Source organism: Triturus cristatus, chromosome 2_1 (genome assembly GCF_964204655.1).
Source record: "Triturus cristatus chromosome 2_1, aTriCri1.1, whole genome shotgun sequence".
Lineage (NCBI taxonomy): Eukaryota > Metazoa > Chordata > Amphibia > Caudata > Salamandridae > Triturus > Triturus cristatus.
The window spans coordinates 171,807,734-171,822,044 of NC_140581.1; the positions used below are offsets into that span (position 1 = coordinate 171,807,734).

The following is a 14,311-nucleotide window of genomic DNA, read 5'->3' on the forward strand; positions in this document are numbered from 1 at the left end:
TCTACTTTGGCCGAAGGTGCAGAAATTGCAAAACAAATATTTACTTAAAGAATGGCATACAAATACTGGACAGAAATAAGGTACCTTCTGAATGCCTTCGAATCTGTAAAGATTTTTAGAACCGTTTCCATAATCCGTTTAAGGAAAAGTAACATTCTTATTCTTTTCGGGATCCTCAACTTTGGCAAATCAAGCAAGTCATCCTTCCAACAAACCTCTAGAACACAGGCTGGTAATGCAAGAAGACAAAGGGGAAGAACTTCAGAAGTCATTCAGAGCTGAAGGGGATATCCTCTTCACCCAGTAAATCACATCTCTCCAGACTATGCAAGGGATTGTCCACAGGTGGCCCTTTTGAGGCGAGATAAAACACTTCAGAGCATTTGGAGATTAATCCATCTCAGATGATTGCATCATGAAAAGAGACCATTTAGATAAAGTTATCCTCTGCTCCTCCAGAAACTGGGATACTTCATATGTCTTGCCCTTCTAATCTAATCAAGAGGGAAAGAATGAGAGCAGTGGTCAATTTGCTGATAGTAACAATAGCAGTCAATCTAGTAACTTGGGGCCTCATTATGATGGGTCAGACAGCACCCCCAACAGGTCGTTGGTAGTGGTCCGACCACCGACAGCCCTTCGGTTCGACGGCCAGTTTAAAATTCTGGCAGACGAACCCACAGTGGTCAGAGGGAAGACCGCCGCCTCAGCCAGGACCAGAGATCCCGATGGGGCGTCGGTTGGAGTCATATCCCTGAATGGGCAGGCACCAGCATCGGGTTTACGGTATCGCTTTCCGACAGCCTTTTCATGGCGGAAAGACCTTCATGAAAAGGCGGTTGAAAAGGGGTTTAAGGGACTCCAAACAGTCCCCACCTGTTGTGGGCCACTGTAAAGTGGCCTTGGGGCTACATGTAATTCCTCCACTCATCTCCATGCACCGTGTGCCATGTACGACCTCCATGCACGACATGGTGCATGGCACATGGTCCATGGAAGTGTCAGAGGTGCATCGTACCACGGCGGCTTATGCTGCTGCCGTTTTCCTTGGCAGCCATATCAAAATGCAATAGTCAGACCACTGCATGCTTGTCATGCATCTTCTGACCACCGCAACAGGAGACGGAGATCTGACAGGCCGCCATAGTAATCAGCCCTTTGGTTTGGAACAGGGTATGGGGGTGTATTCAATGATGTTCTTGGTTCCGAAAGTCACGATACTAAAGACTTGTGACAGATAACACAATGTCAACAGATAGAGACGCTTCAGAGAAGTATTCCTTTAATTCTAAAAGCAACCTTAATGGCAACCTATGCCTTGATGAATACAGATCTTCACATTCCAATTGACTACCATGATCATGAGGTTGTAAATTTTAGGGAAGTACTTTCAGTTCCAGGTTCTGCCCTTTGACTGTAGATCTGTCTGTAAGGTATTCATGAAATTGGTGGATCAGTCGGATTAACTTTTGCATTTCCCTGGGTTGAAAGTGTTATATATCTGTACAATTGGCTTCTTCATCCTACACCAAGGAAAGAAATGCTGAAGGGTCTGAAGCTACCCAGGAGGGTCTAAGCTGACGTGGACTGATCATCAGTTACCCGAAATGCCAGTTGAATGTTTCTCGGGACAGAGTCTTCAGAGGAGCCCATGTCAGATCTGATCTTGGATTGCTGTTCAAAACAACTGAAAGGGCAGACATATTGGGAAGATTCTTTCTGCCTTGTTAGCCTGACAACATTCTTCAGCATGCCTTTGTCAAAAGTAATAGGGACATGTAGCAAGGCCTCACCTTGTTGCTGTTGTACATCTTTACTCGATTATTAAAAAATAATCATAAAAGAATAAAACATACATGCACCAATAAATATTGACTTTAAAAAGAAACTCACATAAATAACACATGGTGACATAGAATCTAAATCTAAAATTGTTAAAAACAAAAAAATCATTCAATTCATAGGTACGCTTTCTGTTATAATTGGTTAATGCTAGAAATATGCTGTATTCTGCCAATACAGCAAAACCTTCCGCGGGTTCAGATAACATTTGAAAATAGAACAAGGCTGGCATGTATTGGCAAAGACCGCAGGTTCTGAGGATAAACAATAAATATCTAAGACAATATGGTGCATAATATGTTACAAACAATGCAAAGTGCTCTAGCATTTTGGGAGGAATACCATCACATTGGCAAGGCTGCATAATGATTGAATCAAACTGACCAGCTGAGAAGCAGAGATGACTTCTAATTTAGCCTATACGAAATTTCATTAGGAGAGACCATTCCGATGGATTCCTCACAAGTGAAATATAAGGCTCAGGCCTGTCACTGGTTGTAATAACCAAGTAATCTCTCAATGTAGATTTTCCCAGGGCCTCCCTCTCTCTAGCTTCTGCAGCGTGCGTAACAAACAGCTCCCTGATCTTTGTGCACTCTCCCTTACTCAGCGCTTGAAGGAAGGTATACCAGTAAATCAGCGATTTGCCTTGGGTGGGCAAATCATGGGATCTTATGGCCATACTCACAATGTAAACAATCGAAGAGCATATCACAGTTAAGGGGCAAATTTGAATGCATCTTCCACAGATGCTAGTTTCAATTCTTTGTGCATAATGAAATTAGGAGTTCCTGAGGCCAGTCCGAGCAGCCTTCTACAAAAGCAGTTCTCCTCTCGCTGCAGTCTTATACAATCTTGATATTCCCATATACCTGCCACTTCAAAGTATATAGTTCCAACAAGGGAAGGATAGGTTTGCTACCAACACTAGAAGCAAACCTGGATAGAGCACTGCAGGATTGGTTAAAGTGCATACTTCGGTTAGAAAGACAAGGTGTCCATCAATTCTGCACGTCAAACGTAATACCAAAGTAGGAAAACTCACTGACTCTCCCAATTATTTTGCCCTTGATGGAAATTGGCCTGGTTTTGCACGTCTGCCTTCCACACACCATATAATGCGTCATGGAGATATTTGTATCTAGATCTAATCCATCCATAAACCCAACAACAATGGCTACATATGAGCAGCAATCAGGGGGAAGATTTAAACATGACTGACTGGGAAAAGACTGAACCTGAGAGTTTATACCCTGATTTGACAAACCATGCGGGGCTCTAAACCTCCCCTGCCAGCATTTACCTCCCCCTCAAGATACCGAGGCTCCCTCAGCTTGCAAGGAAGAGGGCTGGACATTGGCAATCATATCTCCTTGGGGTGGTTGTGAACCTAAGTTAGTGACAGTGCTCGGAGCCAAAGGCCTTTCTGTACTAAACATGGCTGGCTGGGCCTGGTGGGCCTGGTAACCCAACAGATTTGAATGGGCTTAGTTAATTGGATAATAGCATCTTCCAGGCTATGTATCTTGTCCACAAATGGAGTAACACAAGCAACCACAATGGATTTGAATTCCTCAAGAACACAATCCTATTCGATATTTGGGGCTCCACTGGATGCACCATTTGCAAACGATGAAGACAGGATGGGCTGCAAAGGGGTGGCCAAGATATTCCTGTCAGTATTCCTTTGAGCTCTGGATGTACCCACATGCTTGGGTTTATGCTTTCTTTTGTCCGAGGGCCCACTGTCACTTGCATTATGAAGGCTAATTGAAGGTAAATAATCTTGCACGTTGGACCGTGGGCAACAAAACACAGGAGAGTCCTCACTTCCCACACTTAGATTATGCCTTGGCTGGCCCGTTAGGGAAAAGCTAGGAACAGATAGAGCCCTGTCCAATATCTAGGGATAACCGTCTCTCCGTGAGATTAATTTCGTTAGAAATTACTCTAAAAGTTCGGGCTAGAAAAGAGTCAAGCTTAGTGCCTCCAGATGGTTTCGCAATGGCATTGTCTCTATCCCGAGGTAGCTTGCATTTGCCCATATTTACCCTGATTAAGCCCAGGCAGGAGACACAAAGTGCCATACAGTGACTAATGAGAACTCACCGTGCACTGTTGTTAGGTCCACAGACCAAGAGGAATGGCCCAGCCTCTTCTACTCGATGACGGGCGAAGATGAGCCTGCTCTTGCCCTGGTCTTCGCCTGGGCATGGGCCGAGTGCATTCTGCACACGTAACTCACCGGCGGTTCTTCAAGCGCTTATGAGCGTGATGTTAATTAGCCCCTCTTGGCCTTGGTGCCAATGTGGGGAATCGAGCCCCCGTTCGCAAGTGCTGCAGTTCTGGTGTCCCTGTGGGTCTTCAAGCGATTATGGGCACAATGTTAATTAGCCCCGCCTTGGTGGCAATGTCTTGTGAGGCTTTGAGCCCCCTTTCGCAGGTGCTGCAGTTCTGGTGTACCCCACGGGTCTTCAAGCACTTATGAGCGCGATGGTAATTAGCCCCTCCTGGGCTTGAAGGCAATGTCTTGAGGGGATTTGAGACCCCCCTTTGCAAGTGCTGCAGATCTGGCATCCCCACCTCATCTATGTCCTCTTGTAGATGATCTGTTGAAGTTCTAAAGTCCAGCATCAATGCAACAGAACAAGAGCACTCCAGTTACCCTTCTTCATGCATTTGTGAATGAACCAATCGTCTCAGGTAGTGACAACAGACACCAGTTGAAGTGTATGGGGCACAACCCTGTTCAACCCCTCAATTCAGGACAGATTTGGAGAGTCTTTTGTAGATCAGTTAGTTTCTCCCAACAACACACCTTACAAGATTCTGTTGTTGGTTTCCTACACCAGACACATAGGCAGTGAATGCCCTTTTATATCTTGCCAACTACTTCTATTATATGCATTTCCCACTTTTCTACTCATACGTCGCCTGTTTGTGAAAATTCAGGAGGCCGCAGCAGAGATAATAGTGGTGTGTCTATTTTGGCTAGGCAGAGATTTGTTTCCTCCGCTACAGTATATATCTATCTTTCCTTTTTATCCGTTTCCTCTTCAACTTCTAGCATTCTCTGTATGGAGATTGACAGAAATGGGCTTCAGAATAGAAAGGTCTCGGTTCATTTAGCGGAGGCAATACAAAGATTTAGATGCACTTCTGCACTTAAGGGTTAATCTAGGCAGTATCAGAATTTTCACTCATGGTGTCTTATAAGATCTTTCTCTCCAGTTAATTGCAAAATATTTTTGTATTCTTAAATTTCTACATGATGGATTGGAAAATAATTTAAAAGTGTTAACCTAAGGGTGCAATGGGCCGCAATAAGAGCTTTTTGATAGTTTTGGGATATCTTAGGAAAGAAAGATTATAGAATTCAGGATGCTTAAGGGAGCTTCTATACCCAGACCATTAATTAGACTGACTGTCCCACCTTGAGATTTACTATTGTTTTTGGAAGCCCTTCAAGGGTTTACCGTTGCATTTCTCACTGATGTTAAACTATAATTTCTGACTACGAACGTTGTATTTTAAGTGCCAGTTACATTGGCCAGAAGAACTGGCGAGCTAGGTACTTTTTTAGGTGAGTTGTGTCACTGTGCAGTCTGATGGCGATATTATTCCCAAGTCTGTAGCTCATATCCAGGCTTTCCTGGGTGTGGACGTCGTAGAATTGTTTGGAAGTATTCTGTTACTTCAGCAGTGTGACCAGATATGATTAATATTCTGTTTCTGCTAGTATTGCATAGTTTGGCCTCTGCATTCTAGTATCTTCACCCACCCGACTGTTTGGGCCTCTTAGAGTCAGGAAGGACCTTTGGCCAGAACCCCTGCTTCACTGCAACTGTGGCACATTCGTAGAAGGCAAGACTTCATCAGGTCTTTTGCCCAGCACCCTCACTACCCATCCCAAGAATCATACCCAGACCACACTATCAGTCACACTGCATTCTCACAAAGCATAGATATCCTACACATCACACTAACAATACACACTCAAAGTGCCAAACACCCACTTTAACTCATGCTGATTAACCACATTCAAAGCTTCGCACAACCCATCGCCTATCACAATCTTGATGCACTCGCCATCAGACAAACATCGCTCACAATCACATCCTTGCAAATCCTAAACATGCACGTAGGAAGGGATAAAGCCTATGGCACCCCGAAAGTCTCTATGTAATAAACCTTCTGGGCGTAAGCAAAGCTGAACTCCAGGACTTTTCTCACTCTCTGCCACTCAGCCTGAAACATTCCACCTCATTTACAAGTCTCCTGGACAGGAAACGGTCTTCATAGCTGACTTATCAGAACTCCTCGTGATTTTATCAATTCAACACGCTTACACCACCCTCCTTGGCGACTTCAATTTCAAAAACAAATCAAACCTGAAAAACAAGAGACACCCGTCTTAATCAACACACTCAATGTGGCACAGAATGTAACCCAACCAACAAACTCTAAAGGTCAAATTTTCAAAGCTCAAGTTCTCAAACTCATATTCTCAACGTCACTTGCCAGCTTTTTTGCCACTACTCACCATGCCTCCCTCACTGAAGGCCTTTCCCGCAAGCTCTTAAGCCAGACCACATCCTTCCACTCCTGAAGAAACCTACTCTAGATTCTGATAACCTCACCAACAGCTTGTTCATCACAGAAAAAGCAGTCTATGCATAATTTAAAGAGCACATCAAAGCCAAACACCTGCTGCACAATTACCATCCCAACATACAAATCACAGCTGATTCCCGGATGATGGATCAATACAACTTCTGCCTCTTGATATTGCTGTACCTCTCAGCTAGTTACAGCATAATAAACCATCCCATCCTCATCAACACCCTTTTGGTGGATGGAGTAGTGCTAATGGAGAAAATTTCCTCTGCAATCTTAATGGTATAATCTTTGTACATTGAAGGGAAACACCATCACCTTTCCAGTTTTATGGTTGGCCACCATTGGTTTTGACAACCATCCACCAAACTTATGACACTTTCTTGTTTTTCAGGAACAAACTCCCAAAGTAGGAGTTTGTTTCTGAAAAACAACAAACATCGTTTTTTTCCAGGGTTTATGGCTCATTATTGCTTTTTTCTGTTCCTCACTGCATGTTTTTTCCTGGTGGTAACTACAAGAAAAAAATACATTATTCCATTCCTGCTGAATAGAGAAGGCAGTGTAGTGTTCTTCCTCCAATGGCCCCTATTCTGTTGGGCAGTGAGAGGAAGTATTCCAGAAACAAAGCCATTGGGGGCTTCGTCACCAGAATACTTAAGACCCATCCATCTCAATGAGGTGGGCAGATGGAAGGTTTGGCAGGCCGGGTAGTCGTGTTTGAAAAAAAGTATCCTGTCTCCTAAACCGTACGTGAAGCCCTAAATGTGGTGGGCGGTACTCCAGCAGGGTGAAGGAGTTAATGGCCTCCTCCCACTGGCATATGGCGAGCTGCCCGCCTAATTTTAAATTAGTCCCTAAGGTTATTAGAAGATGCAAAGGATGGTACCATTCCATTCCACTGTGCTCCATCCCTCGAGACAGATTCAGCATACGGTGTTAAAACTATACGTGAATCTAGCATATTTCTCACTGCTCAAGTAAGTGCAATTGTCAGAAGGGAATGAAGTTCAACTTTCCCTACTTGCCAGTTTTACCACTTCTCTAAACAAACCACTGAGTGGAACTGATGAAAGTTCTGGTCATTCAACCTCTGGCATAAAGAAATTTAATTTCCGTCGGCCTACCCAAAAAAATGACAAAGTACTATTAGTTAGGAAGCAGGTGTAAGATTAGATCTCTTCTGACAATATATGATACATTAAATTGACACTGAAAGCAATTTGATGAAGGCTTGTAGACACCAGGATTATATTCCAATTTATATACCCTGTTAAAAAGGAGTTCTGAAAAAGGATGCTGGCACATGTCAACATTGACCTTGGCTGTATAAAGATGAGAAATCTTTGATCACCCACCAAACAAACCTGCCAAAGGAAGTGCACATTGACCCACATCCCTAGTAGTTCAATATCCCTGGTCTGTGGAAAGTTATCAACCAATCCGTAAGAGAGCGCTCTTACGAGTCTGCAAGAAAATCTAGACGAAGATCCCACTGGCTAAATGGGGAACGAAACGCGTTGGCTGTGTGCCAGTTTTTAAATAATGGAATAAAAGAAGCACTTTTTGGAACAGATTTCTACCCACTTTTTAGACTTCACAATGAGAGCACCTTCCATTTCCTTTGAACATTTCGGTTAATAGTGGCATCTTTGGACGGCGTGTGCAGGAAGCGTTTGCACCAACTCTTTATCTTCAAAGTATACATGGACTGAATGTGCTTGACCTTGGTTACCGTTTGTTTGTTTGTTGCTAGATCAAAACCAGAACCTGCATCTATCTAACCATTAAGGTACACCACATGTCAAACTCGGAGCTATATAGGTCTATTGTGCAGCTTTTTGGACAGGAGACCACTCTAAGTGAAGATATCTGGAGCTACAGATAACATCTTAAATACATTTGTTCATAAAGAAAAAAACAAATTAAGTAAAAGGGGGTGATACCATCTTTGAAAACGTAATAGGCTGGTGTTGATAACAGCAATGCCCACACAATTTCCAAAGCATGTGCTTCAGCCTGTTAGACCAAGTATATGCCATCTGGTAAGATTCTATAGATTGGAGTCGTACCAGAACTTCCATAACTTGACATATCAAGTCAGGGAAAAGTTAAGAGAAGCGTGGTTTGATAAAGATGAGGACATTGCTTTTGCTAGCACAGCATACCTTATCTTGCTGCTTCTGATTCACAATGTTTGCATTCCGATTTAGTGCTTGGTCAGCGTCTTCTTTTTCTCGACATCTCTGTTCATATGAGCGTTTAGCCTACATTGGTTGTAAGGAGAAAAGGACATTCATGAGGAACAAGACACAGACGCTGACTGTCAACATAGAGAACTAGAAACAGGTGAAATTGAAGAAGTTAACTTCCTTGTTATCATTGTATGCACAGATTACATCCACCCAGAGGAACACATCAGGACATTTTCAACCTTCCTGGAGAAGTGGATATATTGGGCTCTTTCTCCTTGAAACTTAATGAAGGCAAAATTAGATTTCTCCCTCATACAGCAAAGACGTTTGAGTACCAGTCAAGGCATGGCTAAAAAGCTACTCCTTTATGGGCACTTGAAAAGCTCTAGTTACATACATTAACTTACTAGACTTCACTGTGCTCCAAAATCCTACTATGCTGCTGCCACAGATTGCTAAAACAACAACTTTCCTCTTCCATTTCATACTGAATCAACTTCAAAATCTCTTACACTGTATTCAAAGCAATCCACTTTTGAATACCACCACTCAATTCCCTTCTCCACTCCCCATAATAAACTTCACTCCGCAGGAGTTTCACGGGACAATCGGGGCAAGATTTGATGCGTAACTGAGAACACAAAAATGACTGAATCAAGAACACTCCTTATTCCTCCTACCAGAAGACAACCACATGGTACCCGACTTTCTGCCCCATACCTAAAAACCCACACTTTTAAGGTCTCTTGTGAGATGTACTTCACTAGTGGCGAGGTCCAAGCAATTACAATGCCTCCAATACATTTTTAAATAAAATAAATGATAAACCCAATTGGTGCAACATTGGAGTTTAACTGAAAAATGTAGCAATAGATTGCATGCTAAAGAGGAGGTGAAATGCCTGTAGCCCTAATTCTGAAGGTGATCTGCCAGTTTCTGTTCTTTCGGGCTCTTGCAAGGTGGAAATCATATCATAGCTGTCTTGGTTTTTGGCCAACTTACTTTGTGCCTTCAGAAATGATGGTTATCCTCTGTGGCTAAACTAATCTAGAAAGGCTGCTAAGGCTGCTAAATGTATAGATGGTCTGATTGGTTGCTTTTGCTGCCAATCAGGGGTACAGCGCCAGGCTTTCTTGTTGGGTCTGAGAGCCTTCTGTCGATTCTGTTATATCTGTTTTGGTTTTAAAAGACAAAACAGCGACCTCTGATGTGAAACGAGAGAGAGAGAGATGCCCATCTGGTGGCCGAATTTCAAAATGTGAAACCCGATAAACAGTAATCAATACTGGCTTCCCTGCTTGTCCAAATTGTGGTGATCTAAGCAAACGTACTCCAGAGCCTCGTTTTTCTTTATTATCACACCTGAATGCACTTTTAAATACTTGAGTTCAGGATTTGCGCTGTACAAGCACCTCTTTTATTTGCTTTAATGTACTATAATGTTACTCCATCTATGATACGAATCTAGAACATGTTTAAGATTTACATGACTACTGACTTGCTTCTTAGTTCACTAATGGCACTGTCGTGGGGTGAGCCATGAATATTTCAAAACTTTTCATGAATATCTGTCTGTGCAGTGACATAATCTGATGTACTAAAAGGAAATACTTCCGCGAGTTAAAGAAACACCCTTTGTGAATTTTGAAGAGACTGTACTCAATGTTTACGTTATGTTTGTTGCACGATATTCATGCCATATGTATTCATGGCTTGGATTGTGCATAGATTCTTGGAGCCAAGCCAGACCCAAGTCTTGGCTCTGGCTTGACTCACCCTATTAATGTGCCTGTGCCCCCTCCTCTGGTTGTGACTCGGGCTTAGTACATGGAGCCATCTGCCACTTGATATTATTACTTCTGAAAAGCAAGGACTAGAAACATGGAGCCCTGCTGACTTGGACCGACTAGACAACTGTACCATCAAGGCTTTTTGTAGCAGGTTTGAAGAAGAGTGCTAGCAGTGAAAATATATTTAAAATAAGTGATTGTATACATGGATTCCAGACCCTTGTGTTGTTCCTAACTCTAGTCACAAGTTCTCTGGGACAAGCAACCAAGCCCAGGTGGGACCAGCAGGGGCATAGTTTCAGTGTGCAAGTTTGGGGTGTGATTCCCCTTAAGTGCATTCTTTTGTTTAGTAGTTGGGTCCGGGGGGCCCTGAGTCGGGTCTGCTATGTCTGTGTCAGTTTTTCTCGTTGTTCTCATTTCATTAAGAGTTTTTAACTTTCAAATTTTTTAATCAGGATCTTACATATATACATGTAGTGACCAGTTAGTGAAAAAGTAGTAAATCTCCACCCACAGAAGTACTCCTTGAATGGGTGCATTCCAGGCATACTTCCGGCAATGAAACGCCCAAAAGGCAGCTGCGACCGCTGCAGGTAAGAGCAGTGGAGCCGGCTTGGGGGGGGGTTGGGTGGGGATTTCGAGAGACGACTACAAGGGAAAATTAAATAAATAAATAATTTTCCCTTGTGGTCGCCTCTCGAAATCCCCCCCAGCCGGCCTCACCTCCCACCGCTCTTACCTGCAGAGGCCGCGGCTGCCAAAAGGTGATGGGATGAATGCTTGCAAATAGTCTACAGTGGCGATTCCTTGGGCTAGCATTCTAACCCCTTGTTTTTCACTCACTGTGCCATTTTAGCTAGAGGCACACCAGGTGCAAATCAGTACTGCCCCAAAAACTTGGTCATCTCATTCCCCCCTTCACCCTGCGGTCCACTGCTTTGGGAAATATAAAATAAGATTCACAGACGCTGAATCTCACTTACTAAACTACTATCCTGATCAGAATGGCCTAAAAACAGGAGGCGATTCTATTTGGTCAGAGAGCAGCCTGTCAGATTGACTGATAATACAGCCCTCTCTAAAATTAAACTGGTCTCTCTATTTGGGCCACACTGAGGTCAATCAGACTGCCTGAAACATACTACATTTATTTTTCTAGAAGGCTGCAAGATGTCTTATGTGATACCAGGGTGAGGAGTAAAAGATGACCACCAAGACCCCATGACTTGCTAAAGTAAACATCTAAAATGTACTAGAGAATATAAATTGTAAGTACGTCACTGCTATGCTCGTCAAAGCAGTAATAGACATTTTTGCTACTGACAATCATAGCAGTGGCATGACATATGTCATGCTGCAAGGACCATGACAGTACCCACCGACAGTCACCCTCAAAATGAAGCACCTCCAGCCTCACTCACACTAAGACCTCACTTTTCTAATAAAAAAAGGTACACAGACATTCGAAGCAATAAGGAACAATTATGAGTTAGCTATTGCAAAGAATGACTTACGTCCATTGTTTTTTTATACTGCGTCTGCTTCTGTTTATGAACAACATCCATTGCGTTTTCTGTCTGAAATATGAATACAAAAATCAGTTTGTATGTTACATTTGAATTGGCATATATTTTCCTTCCAATTCAGCACCAATAAAATAGCACTATGTAGATGTAATTCTAGTACCCTTCAAGACTATTTTGAACAAAGGGAAAAGGGCGCACATTTTGAGCTGGTCAAAGTATATTATTTGTATATCAGTGAGCCAGAAGAGCCCCTGGGCGAACTGAGGCCCACTCATTGACACACTCATTGGCATCCCTCAGTTCAGTGCCTTTTCTCAGCTTGTTTTGGTTAATGTTAATGTTATTGATATTTCTAAAGCGCAAACTGCTACCCGAGGGTGTCCTGGCGCTGCAGGGTCCAAAGGTGAGAGAGGGGAGGGAAACCAGAAATTGAGCCTAGCCAGCAAAGAGCCAAGTCGTCAAAGCCTTTCTAAAGGCCAGTAGGCTTGGCAGGGCACTAAGATGCATCGGGAGTCCATTCCATGCCTTAGCCGCCCCGACCGTGAAGCTTCTTCCCCCCAGTTGGCTTTTTTTTACAAAAGGTAGCGCCACCAGTTTAGCATCAGAAGAGCGTAAACATCTGGTTGGTGTGTACCATTGGAATTGCTTTTTGAGATGGTTGGGTCCAGTTCTATAAAGTGCCTTGTGTACTGTACACAGAGCCTTAAACTGTACCCGTTTTCGCACTGGCAGCCAGTGGAGCCTTCTGATTTCTGCTGATATGGAGGCATGTTTGGGAGTGTCAGTCAGCAATCTGGCTGCAGCGTTCTGCAGGAGTTGTAGTTTATTCATTAGTCCTTCCTGTATGTTGACATATAAACTGTTGCAATAATCCAATCTGGACATTACTAGAGCCGTGATGATTAGCTGATGACTCTCTTTGGGCAGGACTGGCAGGATTTTCTTACAGGCTTTTAGAATGTAGGAGGTGGAAGAGACTACTGCGTTCACCTGATCCTTGAGGTTAAGTTTGTTGTCTATCCAGACTCCCAAGTTTTTAGCCTTTTTGACTGGCCTGGGAAGAGGACCTAGGGTGTCTGGCCACCATTCCGGGGTCCAGAAGTAAGCATCACTGCTGAATAAGACCACCTCCGTCTTACTGGAATTCAATTTAAGACAATGTTGGGCCATCCAGTTACCCACTGCTATCATGCAATCATGTAATCTGGATGCTGTTCCTTGCAATTTTCCTGGCCTTAGCGACACCACAATTTGGGTGTCGTCTGCATATAAGGTCAAATTAAAACCAAATGATTCAATCAACGGGGCAAGAAGTGATACGTAGACATTAAAAAGTGTGGGGCTTAATGATGACCCCTGGAGGACCCCACACGGGAGGCAGAGAAAACATTTTACAACTTACTAAGGCAGGCCTTTTTTTCTCCAGTCCCTCTGTATTTTTTAACCCAGGACTGTTCTCCAAACTGCCGCATTTCTCACTTCAGTTCTTCTGTGAGGCCCTCCTGTGTAGCTGCGCAGTGTAGGTAGGGACTTGACAAACACCTGGAGCGCACAGAATCAGTGTGTTGGACCTCACTCTCTTACTAAGCTGAATTCATTTTTGTTGGCATTATGCACTCTACCCCTGCTAATTCAGTGTGAAAGTGCTTGTGATCTCTCCCTAAAAGATAGTAAAATGTGCCTACACCTGATTGGCACACTTAATTTACTTACTAGTCCCTAGTAGATGGTACTACATTAACCCAGGGCATGTAAATTAAATGCTACCAAGCCTGCAGCACTCATTGTGCCACCCACAAAAGCAGCACTTTAAAACATGTTTCAATTCAGCCACTGCAGCCTGTGGAGCAGTTTTAAATTGCCATTTCGTTCCAGCAAAACAAACCTTTTTTCAGGTCTAGACTCAGGCCAGATCAAAGACACGGCCAAAAGACATGTACAGCTGGTTTGGTGGGATAGGGTTGTGGGCAGCACTAAAACAAATATTTCACTATAAAATAATTTTCCTAAACACGAGTTATAGTTAAGTAATTAGAGAAGTAGAAAAAAATAAAAAAAATCATTTTAGTAACCTCATTTGAAAGGATATTATGGTTATGACTTTCACCAAAAAAAACACTCACGTTTTATTCCTCCGGTTTCCAGGCCTACATGAGATACACGGAGGACAGCATGGCAGAATCATCAATTTGTGACTCCATCGCAGTGGTGGACAAACAGGGACTCTCGATTCAAAAATGGTAAATGATGGCTTAGCCGTGGCCACAAAACATCAAAAGTGGCCAGTGTGACTCAGATGATGGCAGAGGGAAAGGAGGAGGAAACGCTTTTTTTATGTCAA

At 43.2% G+C, this 14,311-nt stretch overlaps 1 protein-coding gene across 2 annotated transcripts in view; it reads right to left on the minus strand.

Moving 5' to 3' along the window:
• PSTPIP2 (proline-serine-threonine phosphatase interacting protein 2) overlaps window positions 1–14,311 on the minus strand; it is a 348,974-nt gene that overhangs the window by 84,637 nt on the left and 250,026 nt on the right. For both annotated transcript variants that reach the window (XR_014969634.1, XM_085629151.1), the window contains exons 6-7: window positions 11,959–12,021; window positions 8,628–8,726 (exon numbers count right to left, since the gene is read on the minus strand). Coding sequence is in view for 1 of the 2 variants with exons in the window: in XM_085629151.1 (XP_085485277.1) it covers window positions 8,628–8,726; window positions 11,959–12,021 (162 nt within the window). In the remaining variant the exon portion in view is untranslated. The remainder of the gene's footprint in view (window positions 1–8,627; window positions 8,727–11,958; window positions 12,022–14,311) is intronic.